We start from the raw sequence: 21,567 nt of genomic DNA on the forward strand, positions 1-21,567 counted from the left end.
CCCACCCCACCCCACCCCAGGGGAGCTTCTGACGCCAGCCTTGTACCCATTTTACCCCTCTAGCTCTGGCCCAAGAGTCTGATAGGAAACACCTCCCTTTCCAGGCCACAGTCCCTGCCCCTCTGGCACAGACACCTTCAATCCTGGCCCCCAAGGAATCGCCTTCCAGAGCACCCTGCTCCTCTCAAGAAGGCAGAGTTACAGAGGAGCCTCCAGGAAGCTATAAGGGTGGGTCTGGGTGAGGGCCAGGCTTCTTGCCCAGTGGCCATGGGCCTCGCTCTCACACATGGGCTGGGGCTGCCACAAGCCCCAGCATGCACCTACAGGCCTCAGGTGCTCATGGGAATGGGCAGCTCTCCAGTCAAGCAGCACAACCTGCTCACCACAGTGGGGACGGTGGCTCAACTGAGACACACACAAGGCTCGGTGGCAAAACAGCCCTTTACCAGGAATCATGGGATAAAAACAGTCTTTGCAGCCAGCTGCCCCCCATGCATGTCTTCTGCCACAGGTCCATCCCTGAGAGAAGACATCCTGGCCAGTGAAAGTCAGGCTCCACGCTGTCCACCTACAGTAGCAGGACACACTGTGGGGTGGGACTGCAGGGCAGGGGCCATGCCACCTGGAGCCCACAGCCTCTCACATGAGCAGGCAGCAAGGCCTCTTCTCCACGGGAGCCTCCTCCGACGGGGCTGTGAGCTTGAGCAAGGGTGGGTCCACTGCCACCCCAAAGCCACAATCAGGCTGAGGGCTCCCGGTATCAGCAGGCAGAACAGACTCAGGAGCCTCAGGTCCCTCAGGGGCAGGTCTCTGCAGTTTGGCAGCAGCTCGCTGGCGCTTGAGCTCTGCCAGGGTGTGGTGGGCCTTGTCTCGGACAAGGGCGTGGGGGTCAGTGCTCTCCAGGGAGCTCAGCTGATAGGAGACACACCGGTCCAATCGCTTGGAGTACAGGTGCCGGCCCGGGGGGCCCCCTACTTGGCCATTGTGTGGGCTGGCCGCCTCAGGGCTGTCCTCCTGTGGACAGAATGAAGGCCCCAGAGGCATCAGGAGGTGCCCCCTTCCATCTTCCCCAGCCTTGGCCTCCAGGTTGTATGGTCATGGAGGGACAGAAAAAAGGGAGTGGGAGGCAGCAGCTGACCCCTGTGGGGCACCCACCCCACTGCCTCCAGAGGGGGCCAGTGTAGAGGGAGAACCGAGGCACCCAAGTAAGGTCAGAAGCCTTACTTGGGCCCAGCAGGGGCGGGGCACACACCTCGATGGGCGGTGGCCCAAGCTCAGTATCTGTCTGGCCGTCCTCATCATCCTCAGGCGGCTCTGGGCTAAGGGGTGGTGGCTGTTGCCACACGATGGCCTCTTGGGCATGCTCCTTGCGGTACAGGTTGGTGCGCTGGGTTAGACTCACCCGCCTCACCACCTTCCTGGGGTGGAGAAAGTGAGAGGAGGACACTGCCTGCCCCGTGGACTCTGCCCCAGAGCTCAGAGTTCCAGCTGGCACCTCCACCAGGCGGCTGACATCAGCAGGGGCTTTGTCCGGGTGGGCAGGAGGCAGGGCCTGTGAGAGGGCAGGGGCTGGGGGCTGGGCAGATGGCTCACCCTCTGCTGCCTGCACTGGAGGTGCGGCGGCGCAACAGGGAGTGCTGGCGGCCCTGGGCGCGTAAGAGCACATCGTGCTTGTGCTTCAGCTCCAGCAACTTGGCCCGCACCTCCTCGTCCCCACACACATCTGGGGAGAAGTGGGCACAGGCATCAGGGGCACCCTCCCTGCCTCCCCTCCACAAGGTAGAAATGGGCACCCCCTGAGCTCACCAAGAGGCGTCTCGTCCATCAGGGACTTTCCGTTTAGGTTGGCCCCATGTGCCACGAGCAGCTCCACCAGGTGCACCTGAGGGCCAGCAAGCCACGGCTGCAGAAGGCTCTGAAGCCATGGAGCCCACCCCCACCCACCTGCTCCCAACCCTGCACTCACCTGGCCCCAGTAAGCTGCTGCGTGCAGCGGTTCCCAGCCGTCCTGGTCCTTGGCGCTCAGGCTGGCTTGGTGCTCCAGCAGCAGGGCGGCTGCCTCGCTGAACCCATTGGCAGCAGCAATGTGCAGCTGCAGGCAAGCAGCCCAGTCTGAATTCCAGCCCTGTGCCCCTCCAGTAGCGACTCCCCCCAGCTCCCCCACACTTCTCACCAGCGTGGCCCCGTGGTCCAGGGGGGCATCGAGGTCTGCCCCAGCCTGAAGCAGGCCCCGGATATCCTCCAGCATGCACAGCTCTGGCACAGCTCGGGCCCCCTCTATGCTGTCCTGGGTGATGCCTGTGAGGCAGCAGGCTTAGAGTGAGCACACCAGGGGCCCATCCCCCTCCAGCAGGCATAGCCATACTCACCGCTGTTGGCCATGGCGGTCTCCAGGCAGTCCAGCGTCTGCTCATCTTCACACAGGTCATAGGGCATGTTCCCATCAGTGTTGACCGCCAGGAGATTGGCGCCACTGCAGGTAGGATGGATGGGGAGCACTAACCACAGGACCAGGCTCCTCAAAGAGGTCCCCAGCATGTCCTCCCTTTGCAGAGCCCAGGGCTGCCCCTCAGGAAGTACAGGGAAGACATGGAAGACTTGGCCCAGGCCCCACCTACTTGGGGCTTGCCTCTAGGCCCCTCAACCCTGGATCCTGTGTTTAAACCAGATAAACCATCCTGCAGTCTCTACTGACTGGGGCTCCAAGTTCCTGGCAACTGTCTGCCCCCATAAACATGCACAATGGGCTCACCTGCTGGAGGCAGCTGGACTCTAGGGGACCCAGAGGCAGAAGGTGGTGGGGAGGAACACGGCCAGGCAGAGGCTCTGCTCGAAAGCCCTGCAGGGCTGTGGGAGCTCTGGGGGCCTGCCTGTGTGTCCCCTCTGTAGTTCCAGCACACCCCACCAGACTCTGTGGCACCTGTGTTTGACAGGGACTGCCACTCACCCACACAGCCACTGACCTCGCCTAGACTGCTCCAAGGGTGGCCTGACCCGACCCTCCCTCTATCCTACTGGAGGGGCGTGGAGTTAAGGAGGAAAGGGAGGGAGGAGGCTCCTGATGAAGCCACCACCCTCCCTGCTCTGAGGCAGCTGTTCAGGGGCCTTCCTTGTTAAAGGTAAAGGCCCCACCTATGCCCAGGTACTGCCCATCCCAGGCCCACCTGGCTTCTTCACCAGCCTTCCCTCCTTATATTCAACCCTCGTCACTCTGACCAAAATGGCATTTCTCTGTGCAGACCCTGGGGAGCCCCCTCAGGTCAGAGCTGGAGGTCCTGCCCTCTTGGCAGGAGAATGCATGCCAGGCAGGCCAAAGACCATGCTGCCCTGAGCACATGTCTGTCCCCCTGGGACCCCAGGCCCTCCTCTCAAGCTAGGACACAGGCAGGGTGGGTCAGCAACAGGTAGAACACAGGAGACCAAGGGCCAGGGATACTTCACCAAGAGCAGCCACCTAAGCTGCCCTCTGAAGAAGCCCCTCCCTGACAAAGACACCCAGTGAGCCCTACCGGGCAATGAGCAGCTCTACCAGATGCAGGTGGCCACAGGTGGCCGCAGCATGCAGAGGCGTCCAGCACTCACTGTCACAGGCGTTGACATTGGCCCCAGCCTCCAGGAGCTGCTGCACCATCTCTCGGAAGTCATCAATACAACACTGCAAACCAGGCAACCTGAGTGGCCAGGGACAGGAACCAGCCCCTCTGCCCCGCCCACCCCAAATACAGGCTGACCTGGTGCAGAGCCGTCAGGCCATCCTCGTTGGCCAGGTCAGGGCTGACCCCACTCCCGAGGAACTGGCGGACTGTAAGACAGGGAAGACAAGGTTGGGGTGGGGTCCTGTGTGGCCTGCTGCCCCTGGTCAGGCCCCTGGGCCAACTGTGCTGTGGCCCAGGAATTGGGGAGGGGCAGAGAAGAAGCCAGTGGCACAGACAGCAGGATGCACAGGGCCAGGGGAGGGGGCTCAGGAGCAGCAGTGTCTGTCCACCCCAAGCAGCCCACACCCCCAGAAGCCTTCTGTGAATGCCTGCAGGCCCTGCATCCCGGAGCTCCAACCCCAGACCCCCAAAACAGGCCCTCCTGTGTGAGAGCAGCCTTCTAACAATCCCAGCTCCCTGCCTGCCCTGAAGTTACTGCAGCCTGGAAGCACCACCTGCCTCCCCAGTCGCAGTAACCAGGGGGCCTTGCCCACCCCCAGCCCTGTGTTCACTCTCTGCTGGGTCCTCTACTAACTAACACTGAGGCCCCCTCCCTCACCCTGCAGAACTCATCCCTCCCCTCAGAGATCCCATTTCAGGCCCCAGCTCTCGCCAGGGTCACCAGAGTCCTCCCTGGCCGTGCCTGGTGTGCAGCAGGAGGACACACCTGCCTTCCCACAGCTCCCTATGGTACACCCGCAGCACCCTCTTTCCTCATCCCCTGCCTCCGGGCCTCTTCCCCCTAGATGCCAGGATACCAGAAATGGAACTCGCACACAGCTGGGGCTGGAAGCATGGGGCACAGGGAGGAACAGGAGCCTACTGAGAACCCAGGCCTGTCACTGAGCTCTGGTCAGTGTGGGCTCTGGGTCTACCCCAGGCCTGGCTGGCCTTGCCTTCTGGCAGTACCATCCTACTCTACGGAGACGGAGACCAGGACTCTCCTGAGCATCCCAGCACTCCGGCAAGAGGCAGTGCAGGCTGTCAGCCACCCCACATCCAGCTGGGCCAGGCACTGGGTGCTTCTGTAGGTTCCTGTGGGCCTGCCCCATGGCCCACCACTGGCAACTCAGCTCACCTCACATCAGGACCCCCCTGCACACAGCCCCCATCTGAAGGACAGCTGTCCCAGCATGGGCTGGCCTCAGGGTTGCCTACTGCTTAGGGCTTGCCTGATGGGAGGACCCAAGGCTGCCTAGGCTGAGGTGGCCTGGCCAGACCTAGGGTCTAAAGCCCAGGAGCTACAGACAGGCCCCAGCCCTGAGCCCTGACACGAGATGGCACCCAGATGGCCAGGGTGAGGGCCGTCCACTGTGCAGAGAGCTCAACCGCACTCACCTTCCTCCAGGTCATTGCGGGAAGCAGCCTCCAGCAAGGCAACATTGGGCGGGAAGAGAACCTGCTTCTGGGGCCCTCGCCCGGATGCCTCCTTACGTGACCGCTCCCCATGAACCTTCTTACCCTGGGCCTCCTTCTCAGCCTGGGCCCACATCTTCACCTGCTGGGCACGCCGCTTCTGGGCATGCTTCAGCCGCTCCTGCGTGCTCATCCTGCACACCAGGGGCATCTCTGCCAGCAGCTCCAGGTGTTCGGCCATGGTGGGTGCTACCAGCCCACAGGGCTGCTCGGGGCACCAGAGCGGGGGACTTGGGTGCCAAGCCAGGCCTGAGGGGCAGGGCAGCTGGCTGGACTGGCACCCTTGGGTGCATCCCCTTCCCAGGGCTGTGCCCTTTGCCCTGGCTCAGCTGGGTCAGGAGGACCCACACGGTGCTCAGGCCGCCCTGTGGGGCATGGACCACAGGCAACGAGGGCAACGTGGAAAGGTAGCCACAGCCCACTCCCTAGGCAGGCCTGGCCTCGAGCTGCTCAACAGGCAGGGCCTCTGTGTGGGCAGCCTTGCCTTCCTCTTGAGGTCAGGGTGCACAGCCTGTGGGACCTGGCCGGCCTCAAGTCCAGGGTCTGAAGCTAATTATCCAGATAACAAAGCTCCAGCTTCCTGGCACCTTCCTGAGGGGGAAGGGAGGGCAGATCCAATCAGCTAGGAGCCCCTGAGAGCCCTCAGTTCACCTTCCAGGCCTCAGGAGCCTGGGGGGGGCCTGGGAGCAGGCATGGCCCAACCTAGACCCTCCCAGTTGTCCCCACAGTCAGTGCATCAGTGCTAATGAGGAGGTGCAGCCGCAGAGGCTGGGGCAGGGCGTGTGGTCAGAGTCCTGGGGTCCCAGTGGCCAGTGCCCAGGGACTCTCTAGGCAGCCAGGGCACGAGGGCACAGGTGGGCCTGTTGACAGTGTCTTCAGGACAGCCTCCCCTTCCGGAGCCACGCACACCTGAGGAGCAACAAGGAAGCACATCCAGGCAGGTGCCAAAGCAGGCTCCAGGGAGCCCCGTGCTGGGCCTCAGGTGAGACCAGGCTCCCTGCCATCTCTGGGTCCACCTGTGTGAGCCCCTCTGCCCAAAGAAAGCACTGCCAGCAGCAGTCCTGAGATAAGTTTCTCTGTCCTACACACTCAGGAAGGGCAGGGGAGGGTTGTCCCAGGCTCTTCCCACCGGCCTTTTTCAGAAAGAGCTGCTGAAAGCCAGGGGAACAGCCCACACACAGCAGGGCCTTCCCCAGGGGCTGCCCCACCAGGGCCAGGCACTGCCCTGAGGGCCCTACATGGGCACCCGCTCTCCTGACCAACACCCAGTTCTCACTGCCTGGGACCTAGACCTCTTCCTTGCTGGGCTCCCTGGCCCAGGCCAGTCAATGCTTCAGCTGCAAGAAAAGCCAAGGTTGTGTGAACAGAGGCTTAAAGGGACCACCTGGCTTGGGGTCTGTCGAGGCAGACACACACACAGCTTCAGCTGGGGCACAGGCCTGCCCAAGTCCTGCCCAGCACACTAAGTGTGGCCCCTGGGCTGATCACAGGCCATTCCTCAGAAGGCACTGGCCATGCTCTGCCCAGAGGATGTCCACTAGGTGTCCCATTTTCCACTCAGCCAGACCTCGTGGCCATCTAGATACTGATCCAACCTTTCTTTGGCCAGACTTGCATGCAGAGGTCTCAATGAATGCCCCCTTCTTCCAGGAAAGGAATGTCACCTACTACCCCCATCATTTTATAAAAGAAAAGGTATGCTGACACTCGTATCCTACAGAAGAGGAAACAACCTGAGAGAACAAATGGAACACAGCAGGTCCAAAGGCTCTAGGAAGAAAGGCTGCCTCCTGCTGTCCTGAATCTTGGCTGCCCAGCTGAACCTTAGCAAGCCTGGGCTCCTGCTTCCAGCCATGAGAGGAGCAGGAACACCCTGCCAGAGCCTGGAAGATGCGCCCCTAGCCTGAGCTACACAGGCTTGGTGGTCAGCTCGGCAGAGTCCCACCAAATGGCTAAATGGCCACAATATCCCACCCAGGGCAAGAGGGGGCTGGGCAGGGTGGCTCCCCCGACTCCACGAACTCTCCCCCAAGTCTTCTTGAAATGTCAAACAGAAATAATCTGATTGACATATCCCAGTCCTCAGCTCAAAGCCCAGGAGAGTGGGAGTGTGGGACCCAGGTAGGAGGAGCACCCTAGAAGAACATGGGCCACTGCCCCCCACCCCCACCCTGCCATCTCCTCAGCCTGCACACCACGGGGCAGTTGGCCTTCAGGGTGGAAGGCCCAGCACACCCAGACCCTAGCCCAGACTCCTAGCAGCTCCAATGAGGACAGACCCACGCCTGCCTGAGTGCCCAGGCCCCAGGCCTGAGTGCCCCAGCACCACCCACACTGCTGTAGCCCTCCGCAGGTGGGCACTGCCAACATCCTATTTTTCACCTGGGGAGACCAAGGCACACCTGAATCAAGAGCCCCCATTAACCACTCCATCGTTGTGCCTCCCGTTCCCACCTCTCAGCATCCATGGTGCAGCCAGAGCCCAGAGGGGCAGAAAGTGTTTGCTTTATTCACCCTGAGACGGGGACGAGGGGTAGGGAGAGGCTGTGCACTATTCGAGACATGGAAGAAGAGAGGGAGGGGCAGGGGCAGGAGAAGGCCAGGAAGTAGCAGGCAGTGACTGGGCAGCAAGAGGGCCAGCCCAGCACCACCCACCCCCTGCCTGCCCTCGCTGGAGAGAGGCTTTATGTCTCTCTTGTGCTTAGGCTTGTTGGAGTTGGTTCTTGTCACTCCCAACCAAAAGAGTTTTATTTGTAGCAATATCTATAAGAGCAAAAACTGGGAAACTTATTTGCCCATCATTTTGGGAAAAGTAAATTATGTCTAGTCATTCTGTGGAATAAAATCTATGCACAAGTATCTCTTAACAAGATGAGGTGGATCTAACCGTCACCAGACAGTGGCTACACTATGTTGACCACAGTGCAGAGGCTGACTCCACCCTGATTAAAGGTGCTATGTATATACAGATTTGTTTATGTGTACAAGCAAAGGGGACGTCTAGGGGACAGGAACTGCAGGGATAGACTCTCAGTGGGGCCGCTGAAAACACTGAGGGTGCATGCAAGGGCTCTAGGTACAAGCCCTATTCAGCCACTGGCAGCCAGGGACTCTGGAGACATGTGTTCCATACACAACTGACCCCCAGCACTGGATGTCCCCCAGCACTGGAGGAGTGGGCGGTGTTCATGGAGGAAGAGCACCAGGGAGAGACCAGGGCCAGGAAGCCCAGGAGAGAGTGTCCAGGAAGGCATGGCCAGCCAGCGCACAGACAGGAGCCTAGAACATCCTGTAGGAAAGCTGGGACAGTGGCAGGGTGGGGCTCCATGCAGGGCCAATGGGCGCAGACCTCTCGGTATGGGGTGCTGGACAGTGAGTGACCGCCTGGAACAACAGGGCAGGAATCCACCTCACTCCTCACACCAGAACAGACCCAGACATATCACAGACATACCTTAAGGAAAAAATAAAACCACAACAGTACAAGAAGGAATCCCAGCAAAGGAGAAAGCTTCCTAAAGTTGACACAAACCCCAGAAACAGAAAAGAAAAACTGATAAATCTGATTGCACTAAATTTTCAAAATGGGCCTGGCGTGGTGACTCACCCTTGTAATCCCAGCACTTTGGGAGGCCGAGGCAGAAGAATTGCTTGAGCCCAGGAGTTCCACACCAGCCTGGGCAACACAGCAAGACCCTGTCTCTACAAAAAAAAGAAAAAAAAAAAAGTTAGGTGGGTGTGCTGATGTGCACCTGCAGTCCCAGCTACTCAGTAGGCTGAGGCAGAAGGAGGATCGCTTGAGCCCAGGAGTTTGAGGTTGCTGTGAGCTATGGATCGAGCCACTGCACTCCAGCCTGGGTGACAGAACAAGACCCTGCTCCAAAAAAGAAAACAAATTTTCCAAATTTCTGCATTTGTATGTGTTATGATCTAGGCATTATAAATTTTTAAAAAATGTCTACATTGTTAAAACAAATCAAAACCAAACCTACAAAATCATAGGACAGATGACCAAGTGGGCAAAAACATTTACAATAAATGAGACAAAGTCGTCCTCGGGTCAATCCACAAAGGAGCCACACCCAAGTGGGCAAAGGACTGACAGTTCATGGAAGGACACAAATCCCACTATAGACACCAGACAGAAGATGGACCCTCAATTCCCTCATCACTGACACCTGCAAAATAAAAGCAGGATCCACCTCTGGACCATGGGCTTAGGCAGCACATGTGGTGACCTTGAGTCAGACCTGACTTGTCCATGCCCATAGACACACCTGCCATGTGCACTTGTGATCTTTTTTAAAGAATGACAAACCTTTTTATCTTTTTTAAGAAAAGATTTGGAGATCCCTGCCGCCCAAGGGGGAACGAGCAGTGGGGAAGGATCCGGGTGGAAGGTGTCACCCCTACAAGGGGGAACCCTCCTGAGAACTTTGGCTGAGATGGGAGAGAGGCAGAGGTGAGTAGTAACCAGAGAAGCAGGACAGAGGAGGGGCTTCTGACCCAGGCTCTCCACACCCTCATCTTGAAGCCCTCCCTGGCATCCTCCCTGCTGAGGGAACCTGGCTCTTTCTGAGCTGCTCCCTCCCTGGCAGCCCTGTCTGGGGGCCTGGAGGGGAAGCACCCTCCCCCTTGCTTCTCACTTAGGCCTGCACCGCCTGCCCCCAAGAGTCCTAGCTGGGATGCAGTCACCACCCAGCACCCGCCCTTGCTGCCGGCACCACCCCTCACCCATCACTGTCAGAACTCCTGTGGCCTCAACATCCTCTTGGATGATCCTTCAACAGCCTTGACCTCTTCTTTGAGACAATGTCCTATACCCTCAACTCATCACCACCAGTGACTGCCCCCACCCCATCAGCTCAATTCTACACCCCGTTCTCTGCCATCGCTTCTCGGCCATTGTTCTCTGCCCATCACCCCTTTGCCCAGCTCACTCCTGCAAGCCCTGCCTTCACATCTCCAGTGCTCCCCACAGGCTGTCCTGACCCCATGCCCACACCCTCAGCTGCCACCCCCCAGCTCCACTGGGCTTGGGTGAGGAATCACAGCCCCAGTTACTCCAAACACATCAGCAGAGGCCCTGCCTGAAGACCAGGCATAGCCACTCCCCAGGACAGCTCCAAGGCCTGCAGAAATCTTCCAGATAGAAACATGTTACCTGAGAAGACCAAAGCTATCAGAAGTGGATGTACACCTCCTATTTTTTTTTTTTTTTTTTTTGAGACAGGGTCTCACTCTATTGCCCAGGCTAGAGTGCCATGGCGTCAGCCTAGCTCACAGCAACCTCAAACTCCTGGGCTCAGGCGATCCTCCTGCCTCAGCCTCCCAAGTAGCTGGGACTACAGGCATGCACCACCATGCACGGCTAATTTTTTTTTCTATATATTTTAAGTTGTCCAGCTAATTTCTTTCTGTTTTTTCAGTAGAGATGGGGTCTCACTCTTGCTCAGGCTGGTCTCGAACTCCTGAGCTCAAAACAATCCTCCCGCCTCAGCCTCCCAGAGTGCTAGGATTACAGACGTGAGCCACCGTGCCCAGCCATCTCCTATTTATAACAGAATAATAGAATAGTATCCAAAAGCATCAATGCCTAGGAATAAATCTAACAAAAGATGTGTACAGAAAACCACAAAACATTATGAAAAGATATGAGAGTAGACTTAAACAAATGGAGGGAGACACCATGCCTTTGGGTTGAAAGACTCAGAACTGTAAAGATGTCATTTCTCCCCAAATTCACCTAAGATTTAGTGCAGTCCCAATCAAAATCATGCAAAACTCACAAGCTAATTCTCCATTTTAAATAGAAATGCAAAAGGCCAAGAACAGAAGGGCCAATCCTGAAAAAGAACAAATTTGAAGTACTTACAGTATTAGATATCAAGATTTATTATACAGTTTGGTAAATAAGACCCTGACGTATTTGCTTAGGGATAGAGAAATAAACCAACAGAACAAAATAGAGTCTGGAAATAAACCCACACACTTGTAGACTCTCTATTTATGACAATGCAGAGCAGTAGGAAAAGCCTTTTCAAATAAATGGTATTGGGTCAACTGGATATACATACGTAAAAAAAGTCTGCCTCTACCCTGCATGAACTGCACATCTAAATGTAAAAGGTGAAGCAATAAAACTTCTACAAAGAGTTAACACCAAAAGCACATTCCATAAAATAAAATACTGATAAACTGGACCTCACCAAAATTAAAAGCTTTTGCTCTGCTAAAGGCCTTGTGGCTGGAAACAGTGGCTGGTGCCTGTGGTCCCAGCTATTCAGAAGGCCAACGTAGGAGGATTGCTTGAGCCCTGGAGTTCGAGGCTGAAGTGAACTGTGATCTCACCACTGCATTCCAGTCTGGGCGACAGAGCAAGACCCTGTCTCAAAAAAGAAAAAAAAAAGAGACCTGTGAAGAGAGAGGAGAAAAGACAGCTACTGAATGAGAAAATATCTGCAAACCACACTCCGAACGAAGGACTTCGGTCAAGAGCACAAGAATCTCAAAGAAACAATCCAATTAAAAAATAGGATAAGTTTTGGGGTAGTTATGAATTTAAAAAATGGGCAACAGATGTGGACAGACAGTTCACTGAAGAGGAGGTACAGAGGGGTGGATAAGCATCCCTCACCACCAGGGAAATGCAAACCAAAAGCACAGTAAGATACTGTTACATACATATAGAAGAGCAAGGTGTGAAGAAAAGGGTCTCACACATGGCTAGTGAAAACATGAAATGGAACAGCTATTTTGGAAAATATGTTGGAAATTTCTTAAAACAGAACAAAACAGCTAACATGCAAGTACTGTATAACCCAGCAGCTGCACTCATGGGCATTTATCCCACGGAAATGAAAATTTAAGTGACACAAAAAATTGCACATGTTCATAGTAATTTTATTCATAACAGCCAAAAACTAAAAAACACCAAGTGTCCTACAAATGAATGGTTAAACAGGCGGTGGTCCATTCACACCATGGAAGACTCCTCAGCAGTCAAAAGGAAAAGACTAGTGATGTACACAACTTGGATGGGCCTCAGGACATCATGCTAATCTCCAAGGTCACACCCTGTAGGATTCCATTTATCAGAACATTCTTGAAATGATAAAATCATGGAAATGGAAAACAGAAGATGGTTCCCAGGGGTTAGGGAAGTGGCTGTAGCTATAAAGGAGCAGCTGGGGAGGTCTCTGAGATGTGCTGTGCTGGGTCCTGACTGTGTGATGGTCACACACATTCTGCAGTGACATCACTGCACAGAACACACACACACACATATGCATACACAAGCCCATGCAAAGCTGTGAACAAGGTCCATGGCATGTATAGATGTCAACGTTCCCTTGAAACATTATGCTATATAGTTAGGCATGATATTACCTAACATTGGTAGAATGTGGGAAGTCTGCAAGGGATCTAGCTGAGCCATTTCCTACAACTGTATGTGAACCTGACATCATCTTAAAATAAAAAGTTTAAAAATGAAAAGAATGGACAAGCAAGCCACAGACTGGGAAATGATATTTGCAATACATAACCAACAACTAGTATAAAAAGAACCACTAAATAACAAAAAGAAAACCACCACCTAATAGAAAAATAAGCCAAAGACATAAACAGATACTTCACGAGATGATGAACAAGTGATCAATAAACACAAAATCTCCAAGCACAGCTGCATTTTAGAAAATGAAAAAAAGAAACAGAAAGGTGCTCCAGTTCATTAATGGTCACGGAAATGCACATTAAAACCCCAGCTCATACTGTACATGTCCATCAGAACAGATAGAATGAAAAAGACCACAGAGACCATGTGCTGGGGAGGGTACGAACACCTGGGAGCACCTCATTCTACCACAGGGTGTCCAAGAGATAGTAGCCGTTAGACACCCCCACCAGCCATCCACCCCAGGCACTGCCTCCAACAGAAATGCAACATGATCCTGCACGTCTAGGGGACAGCATTCCCAGGACATTGGCCAACGGGGACCTGGGCTAAACCACATCAAGTCCCCTGAGGCCAAGAGCTGGGCCTGGCCCCAGAAAAGAGCATGGCAGGTTGCTCACTTCCGAAGGGACACCCTGTGGTAGAATGAGGTGCTCCCAGGTGTTCGCACCCTCCCCAGCACATGGTCTCTGTGGTCTTTTTCATTCTGTCTGTTCTGATGGACATGCACAGTATGAGCTGGGGTTTTAATGTACATTTCCCTGACCATTAATGAACTGGTGCACCTTTCTGTTTCTTTTTTTCATTTTCTAAAATGCAGCTGTGCTTGGAGAAGCTTGAAAACGCAACATTATTACAGATCCTACAAAGCATTTTCTTTTCTTTTTTTTTTTTTTTGAGACAGAGTCTTGCTCTGTCGCCTGTGCTAGAGTGCCATGGTGTCAGCCTAGCTCACAGCAACCTCAAACTCCTGGGCTCAGTTGATCCTACCTCAGCCTCCCAAGTAGCTGGGACTACAGGCCTGCGCCACCACGACTGGTTAATTTTTTCTATTTTTAGTTGTCTGGATAATTTCTTTCTATTTTTAGTAGAGATGGTGTCTCGCTCTTGCTCAGGCTGCTCTCAGACTACTGACCTCACAGGATCTGCCTCGGCCTCCCAGAGTGCTAGGATTACAGGCCTGAGCCACCATGCCCAGCCAAAAGCATTTTTTTTTAAAGAGAAGGAGTCTTGCTCTGTCTCCAAGGCTAGAGTGCAGTGGCACAATCATAGCTCTCACTGCAGCCTCAAGTGATCCTCCCGCCTCAGCCTTGAAGTCACTGGGACTACAGGTGTGCGCCACCACACCCGGCCTATAAAGCATTAAAAGGACAAAAATGGGCCGGGCGCGGTGGCTCACGCCTGTAATCCTAGCTCTGGGAGGCCGAGGCGGGTGGATCGCTCGAGGTCAGGAGTTCGAGACCAGCCTGAGCAAGAGTGAGACCCCCGTCTCTACTAAAAATAGAAAGAAATTATCTGGCCAACTAAAAATATATATACAAAAAAATTAGCCGTGCATGGTGGCTCATGCCTGTAGTCCCAGCTACTTGGGAGGCTGAGGCAGTAGGATCGCTTAAGCCCAGGAGTCTGAGGTTGCTGTGAGCTAGGCTGATGCCACGGCACTCACTCTAGCCGGGGCAACAAAGTGAGACTCTGTCTCAAAAAAAAAAAAAAAAAGGACAAAAATGGGAATATTTTGAAAAAGTTATGATGATAAGCTCAACAATTTAGGTTGGGAATTCACAAACTAACCAGTAGGCCATACCTGGCCTATTATCTGATTTTATAGATATTGTACTATTAGAACACAGCAATGCTCATTTGTTTATGTATTGTCTACATGGCTGTTTTGTGCTACATCAGAGTTGAATAGCTGCAACAGAGACCATAAAGCCTAAAATAGTTACTGTTTGGCCCTTTATAGAAAGAAAAAATTGCCACTTAGATAAATGGACAAATTGCTTGACTTAAACAAATGGACAAATTCCCTGAATGAAATAAATTATCAAAATGGGTTCACTAAGAAATAGAAAACTTGAATATTTCTATGTCTATTAAAGAAATTAAATTTGTAATTAAAAACTTTCCCATAAAGAAAACTCCAGAGGGCTTCATTGCTAAACTATATCAAATATTTAATGAAGAAATAATACCAAGACTACAAAACACTTTTCTGAAAATAGAAGAGTAACAAACACATCCCAACTCATTTTATGAAGATGGCATTACCCTGATCCCAAAACCAGACAGACATGACAAGTGAAGAAAACTACAGGCCAATTTCCTCATAAACAGTTGCAAAAATCCCTTTAAAATATTACCAATTTGAAACCGAGCACAGTAGCTCAAGCCTGTGTGATCCCAGCAGTTTGGGAGGCTGAGGCAGGAGCATCACTTGAGCCCAGGAGTTTGAGGTTGCAGTGAGCTATGATGACACCACTGCACTCTAGACCTGCACTCCAGCCTGGGTGACAGAGGGAGACTCTGTCTCAAAAAAAAAAAAAAAGTGTCTAATCCCCTTCCCCTCAGGTATAGGTGGGACCTAGTTATTCACTTCTAACAAATAAGAAGGAAAAAAAAAAGCAAAAATGATGGTGTATACCTTCAGAGATGAGTAAGTCACAAAAGGCTTCTTTTTTTTTTTGAGACAGAGTCTCACTTTGTTGCCCAGGCTAGAGTGAGTGCCATGGCGTCAAGCCTAGCTCACAGCAACCTCAAACTCGTGGGCTTAAACGATCCTACTGCCTCAGCCTCCCGAGTAGCTGGGACTACAGGCATGTGCTACCATGCCCGGCTAATTTTTTCTATATATATATTTTTTAGTTGGCCAGATAATTTCTTTCTATTTTTAGTAGAGACGGGGTCTCATTCTTGCTCAGGCTGGTCTCGAACTCCTGAGCTCAAGCAATCCACCCGCCTCGGCCTCCCAGAGTGCTAGGATTACAGGCGTGAGCCACCGCGCCTGGCCTAAAAGGCTTCTTGCTTGCTCTCTTTGATGGCTCCCCCTAAAGAAAATCAGCTGCCATGATGTAAAACACTCAAGCAGCCTATGGAGAGGCCTGTGTATGAGAAACAGGGGCCTCCTGCCAACAGCCATGTGAGGGAGCCACCTTGTGAGGGATCCTCCAGCCAGTGTCAAGACCTCAGAGGACTGTGGATTCTCCTAACTGCCACCACATGAGACCTGGAGCCAGAACCACCCACCTGAACCGTTTCTGAATTCCTGACCCATAGCAACTGTGAGATAATAAATGTCTATTGCTTTAAGCCCCTATATTCCAAGAAAATTTATTACACAGCAATAGATATTTATAATACGGAGCCCTAAATAAGTGAAGAAATACGCCATGCTGTATATTGTTAAAACATCAACGAATATATCTCTCCAAATATATCTATAGCTTCAACACAATTCCAATCAAAATCCCAAGAAGACTTTTTGTAGAAATTGACAAGCTAATTCTAAAATTTATACAGAACTGCATAATTCCTTGAAGAGTCAGAATGATTTGGAAAAAAAGAAGCCAACTTGGAGAATTACACTACTTGATTTCAAGACTTATCCTAAAGCTACAATAATCAAATTTATGGGATATTAGCATAAAATCAATGAATAAAGAATCCAGAAATTGATCCACACATATACTGTAGATTGATTTTCAACAAAACTACAAAGGAGAAAGGTAAGGTAATACAATGGGGAGAGGACAATGTTCAAAAAATGACGATGAAACAATTGGATAGCCACATGGAAAACAATGAACCTTGATCCCTACCTGCCCTTTAAACGAAAGCAAAAGGAGAAAGAGAAAAAACGTGATACACTGAACTTCTTAAAAATTAGAAGCAACTGTTCTTCAAGACACTGTTAAGAAAATTAAAAGGCAATTCACAGACTAAGAGAATGTATTTGCAATACACATATCAAGCAAACAACTTGAAAATACAAAAGGACCCTGAAGATACAAAGAACATTTAAAATTTGAAACAACAAACGACCCATTTTTTCTTTTTTCTCAACTCCATGTTCCCCCATTCACAATACAGACTAGGCACAGGGCCTGGGCTGGGGTGTACATGGGGTAGCTTTACTCTGTCTCCTCTTTCTATACAGGCAGTGTAAAAACACAACCTGTGGTAAGCACTGAGAGGCCAAACGACCCATTTTGTAAGGGCAAAAGATTTGGACACTTCACAAAAGAAGATACACAAACACAACCAATAAAATAAGCCCATGAAAAGATGCTCAACACCATTCAAAATTAAGGAAATGAAAACTAAAAGCACAATGAGCTACCATTACACACACATCCATGAAAATGATAAAGTTTAAAACGATAATATCAAGTTAAAGAAGATGTGGAACAATTGGGAATATAAAATGATACAACTATTTAGGGAATAGTTTGGCACTTCCTTATAAACACATACTTGAATCCATTTCTATCTCTAGGTATTAATCCAAGAGAAATAAAAACATGTTCATGCAAAGACTTGTATACATGAAACGTTCACAGCTGTTCTACTTATAATAGCCAAAAACTGAAAAGAACTGAAATGTCCACCAACAGGTATATGTATAGAAAAAACGAGGAGTCTCTCTGCACCTATTCTAGTTCAGGGGGCTGCCCACCCAATAAAAAAAATGCTGGGGATGATGGCTCACACCTGTAATCTTAGCACTTTAGGAGGCTGAGGTGGGAGGATCACTTGAGGCCAAGAGTTTGAGACCAGCCTGGGCAACACAGCAAGACCCATCTCTACCAAAAATAAGAAAAATTAGTCATGTGTGGTGGCACACACCTGCAGTTCCAGCTAGTTGGGAGTATCCCTTGAGCCCAGGAGTTCAAGGCTGCAGTGAACCATGATCTGGCCACTGCACTCCAGCCTGAGCAACAGAGCAAAACCCTTTTCCCTAAAAATAAATAAATAAATAGATAGATAGGTACACAGATAGGTAAAATTCTGTTTTAAAAAATGGTGGTAGGCCGGGTGCGGTGGCTCACGCCTGTAATCCTAGCCCTCTGGGAGGCCGAGGCGGGTGGATCGCTGGAGGTCAGGAGTTCGAGACCAGCCTGAGTGAGACCCCGTCTCTACTAAAAATAGAAATAAAAATTATCTGGACAACTAAAAATATATATAGGAAAAATTAGCCGGGCATGGTGGCGCATACCTGTAGTCCCAGCTACTAGGGAGGCTGAGGCAGTAGGATCGCTTTAAGCCCAGGAGTCTGAGGTTGCTGTGAGCTAGGCTGATGCCACGGCACTCACTCTAGCCCGGGCAACAAAGTGAGACTCTGTCTCAAAAAAAATAAAAAAAATAAAAATAAAATAAAAAATGGTGGTATATCTATACAAAGGAATACCAAACTACTTAGCAAAAAAAAAGGGAATGAATTACTGACCTGAATATAACAACCTGAATCTCCAAAACATTGTCTGGCAAAAGAAGTCAGACACAAAAGTGTTCATTACATATGAGTCCATTGATGTGAAATTCTAAAAAAGGGACATTTAATCTATAGTAATAGAAAGCAGATCAGTGGTTGCCTGGGGCTAGGTGGAGGGGTCAACTGACCACAGAGGGGAAGGGGGGAACTTTTTCGGGTGACGGAAATGTTCTATGTTCTGGATGATGGTTGTAATCATAATATACCAAACTGTACACTTAAAATAGGTATATTTTACTATATGTAAATTATACCTCAATAGAGTTTGATGTAAAAAATTCAAGTACACAATCCAAAAGTTCTACCCCAGCCTCTATACCCTGCAAGGCCTGGCCCTACTTGCCCTGTTCTCTCTCAGCACAGCCACACTGGCCTGTTTTCTGACTTCAGGAGCCCGGGCCAATGTGTCCTATTGGGAACTTGGCTCTGGAGCCAGACTCTAGGATTGAAGCAGCAGTGAGCTGCAGGGCTTGGTAAAGTTTCTTGACTTTCTTTGCCTTAGTTTCCTCATCTGTAAATGCAATGCTAACAGTACCTTCTTCATAAGGTTCTTGTGAGGATTCAATGAGTTAATACACATAGCATTTTTGGCATCTGGCATGGGGGTTAGCAAACTTCAGTCTGCAGTCTGTTTTTATATGGCACATAAGCTGAGAATGGCTTTTACATTTTTAAATGATTGAGAAAAAATTAAAAGAACAGTACTTTGACACATTTTAGTGTTCACAGATAAAAGTTTTGTTGAAACACAGCTCCTTCACTTATGTATTGTATGTGGCTGCTTTTTACAAAATGGCAGAGTTGGAGAGTTTTGAAAGAAACCACATGGACAGGAAAACCTAAAATATTTACTATCTAGCCCTTCAATGAAAAAGTTTTCTAACCCCTAGTCTATCACATTTATTTGGTACTATCATCTCCATCATCACCTCTATCTTGCATTTACTGTTCCATTTACCTGTAAAGTTCTTCCACCAGATCACCAGATCTAGGATAGGGCTTGCTCCTTCTTGTAACTCAGACCACATCTTAAATGTGACCTCCTCAAAGGTCCTCTGTGTTTACCTTGTCGCTCTCTTATCTCATCACCCTGCTGTTTCAATTTTTTTTTTTTCTTTTTGAGACAGGTTCACCCAAACTAGAATGCAGTGATATCATCATAGCAAACAGCAACCTCAAACTCCTGGGCTCAAAAATCCTCCTGCCTCAGCCTCCCAAGCCACTGGTACTACAGACACATGTCACCAAGCCCGGCTAATTTTTTTTGTTTTTTTTTTGTAGAGATGAGGTCTCAATATTGCCCAGGCTGGTCTCAAACTCCTGGCCTCAAGTGATCCTTCCACCTCAGCCTCCCAAAATTCTAGGATTATAGGTGTGAGCCACTGCACCAGGCCTTTGTTCTAATTCTTGACATGCCATTTGCTGTTTCCCTGCTGTATCCTCAGAACTTATCTAGTGCATGACTCACAGGAAGCACTCAATAACTGGATGAATGAATGAACAGGTAAACAGCTATTGAATATACGGCACTGGGGGTATGAACAGAATGTGACATAGACTCTGGGCTCATGGCTGAGCTAGTTTGATGGAAAGGCCTTCACTTAGGTGTGTGTGCAGATGTGCCAAGGACATATTGGAGAAAGGTCCAGGAGAACCTAGACATGAGGGAAAAGCCTGGAGCTGCCACCCAGATGTCTCATGTTGGCCAACAGGTGGGTGTGACACAGGTGCTAGGAATGCACCTGGGGCAGAGAGGTGTGGGGCTGGGGGCTGCTATGGTCTGTGGGCTCACCTGAGACTGAGGTTCCTAAGCTGCATGTAGTGGAGTGCTGTATCAACCGGCTATTGATACAGACCAGAGACTTAGGAATCCCTAGGACATATACCCCAAACTGAAATCCAAAGATAGGAAAGTCCCCTTGCTAGGTGCCTGCCAGCCCAGAAAACTCTCTGGGGAAACCAGAGTCCAAGCATGTCCCAAGCAGGTTAGGGATGAGGCCAATACAGGCCAGTCAAGTGATAGCCAATAGTGAGGAAATCCAGCTGGGCATTAGCAGAAGAAAGGAACCACCAAAGCCTCCCCCATTCCAGCTCTGAACAAGACTGGGGGACTTGGGGCAGGGGCAGGCAGCTGGCCCCTCAGAGCTCTGAACATCCACCATAGTTACCAGCATGGAGCCAATGTCTGTGCAAGATCCACCAGGCAGCCACCAACTCCTCAGGCAACTCAGCCCCATGTTGGAGCTCCCCTTAGCCAGTGGCAGCTCTGGGTACCTGAAGTGAACTAGGCAGCACAGCCAGAGGCCCCTTTAGGAGACCCAGGGCACTGCAAGCAAGACATTGCTCCCAGGGAAACCCCAATCCTGCCAGAAAGCAACTGGTGAGCAAAGATGTCCAGGAGGGCTTACAGCTGCGCTAGGCACGGTTTGAGAAAGGAGGTGTGATACCTCCACCTCCACTTCCACCCTCAAGTATGGATCCAGGAAGAAAAGGAAGGCCCAGAGCTTTGGGGAGGGCTACCTTTGCTCTGGCTCCTCTAAGGCTGGAAAGATTCCAGACACATTTCCCCTCTCTGCACCCATGGAAATTAATCCCACGTGCCCTGAGCCTCTGCTCTGGTACAGCCCAGGGCCCAAACCAGTCCTGTATACTCCCTCCCAGGCTGGGGCACTAGCTCTGCCCAGCACAGATGAGTTAGTACTGCTTGCCCTGACCCCAATTCATGAGGCAGTCCAGGGACATCCCACACTACAAGTGAGGTCACTTGAATCCCTGAAAGTTTAAAGAACTTGCCCCAGAGAGGCTCCAGTTTTAACACCAAAGCCTACACAAAACCTGGGCAAGTCACTTTCTGCGGCCTTTATTTACTGAGCTGAAAATGAAGATAATTCCAGTGCTATCTACCTAATCAACAGGTTGCAAAAATTCACACAACTTCCTATGCGAAATGCCCTACTGGTGGCCTTCACAGGCTGCCACATTTAGAAGCCTTTCCTGACCCTTAGCACTTGTTGCCCTGGGCCTTGGCCACCAACGCCCAAGTGGGGCCTGGTGAGACTGCTGCCCTGAGCCGCTCCCTGAGCTGGCCGGATCCGTCTCCGACCACTCCCTCACCCGGGCCCCGGCTTTCTCCTCCCTCAGCCGGCCTCCTCATCCTCCCCTGACCTATTCGTTCTCCCTTTCTCTCTCTCATCTCAACTCCTCCTTCTTGGGCCTGGCCTCCTTTCTCGGGTCGGCGCCGGCTCCCTTCCTTCCTGGGCCGGCCCCCTGCCCTCGGCCCGGACCCCTCTCCCTCGCTCCGCTCCCGCCGCGGGTCTCAGAAGTCCGCAACTCACCTTCTGCGTCGCGCAGGCCACAACCGCACAGTAGGTCTGCTCCACTCAGCCGGACGGTCAACTCGCGCTACTCCAGGCGCTGCGGGGGCGGGCCCCGTCCCCGGCCCTCGCCATGGCAACGCTACACTTCCGACCCGCGCAGCCCAGGGCCGGAAGCCGCAGTGCCCCGTGGGAGGC

At 51.5% G+C, this 21,567-nt stretch overlaps 1 protein-coding gene and 1 non-coding gene across 4 annotated transcripts; both read right to left on the minus strand.

The window, feature by feature from the left end:
- Positions 1-423: 423 nt before the first annotated feature.
- PPP1R16A (protein phosphatase 1 regulatory subunit 16A) lies at positions 424-21,530 on the minus strand. Of its 3 annotated transcripts, none has more exons than XM_045561162.1 (11): positions 21,391-21,530; positions 5,034-6,020; positions 3,732-3,802; positions 3,510-3,655; positions 2,370-2,473; positions 2,174-2,298; positions 1,967-2,092; positions 1,807-1,882; positions 1,594-1,723; positions 1,253-1,418; positions 424-1,014 (listed from the first exon to the last, which is right to left on the minus strand). In XM_045561162.1, exons 2-11 carry the CDS (start codon positions 5,290-5,292, stop codon positions 640-642), a joined length of 1,578 nt encoding a protein of 525 aa, XP_045417118.1. In that variant the 5' UTR covers positions 5,293-6,020; positions 21,391-21,530; the 3' UTR covers positions 424-639. The 3 variants fall into 3 exon arrangements, with proteins under 3 accessions (XP_045417118.1, XP_045417119.1, XP_045417117.1); XM_045561163.1 differs by lacking the exon at positions 21,391-21,530 and adding an exon at positions 8,719-8,759 and having other exon boundaries at positions 5,157-6,020; XM_045561161.1 differs by lacking the exon at positions 21,391-21,530 and adding an exon at positions 8,719-8,759.
- On the minus strand, positions 16,629-16,760 carry LOC123645476. Its single transcript, XR_006737591.1, has one exon. It is a non-coding gene; the product is annotated as a small nucleolar RNA SNORA51 (small nucleolar RNA).
- Positions 21,531-21,567: the final 37 nt, after the last annotated feature.

This window comes from Lemur catta, chromosome 9, assembly GCF_020740605.2.
Source record: "Lemur catta isolate mLemCat1 chromosome 9, mLemCat1.pri, whole genome shotgun sequence".
Lineage (NCBI taxonomy): Eukaryota > Metazoa > Chordata > Mammalia > Primates > Lemuridae > Lemur > Lemur catta.

Coding starts and splice junctions, on each gene's coding strand:
- PPP1R16A (XM_045561162.1), bottom strand. CDS start 5,292: ATGGCCGAACACCTGGAGCTGCTGGCAGAGATGCCCCTGGTGTGCAGG. Junction 3,803..5,033: donor CCGCAATGACCTGGAGGAAG/GTGAGTGCGGTT, acceptor CCTGTCTTACAG/TCCGCCAGTTCCTCGGGAGT. Junction 1,724..1,806: donor GATGGACGAGACGCCTCTTG/GTGAGCTCAGGG, acceptor ACTTCTCCCCAG/ATGTGTGTGGGGACGAGGAG.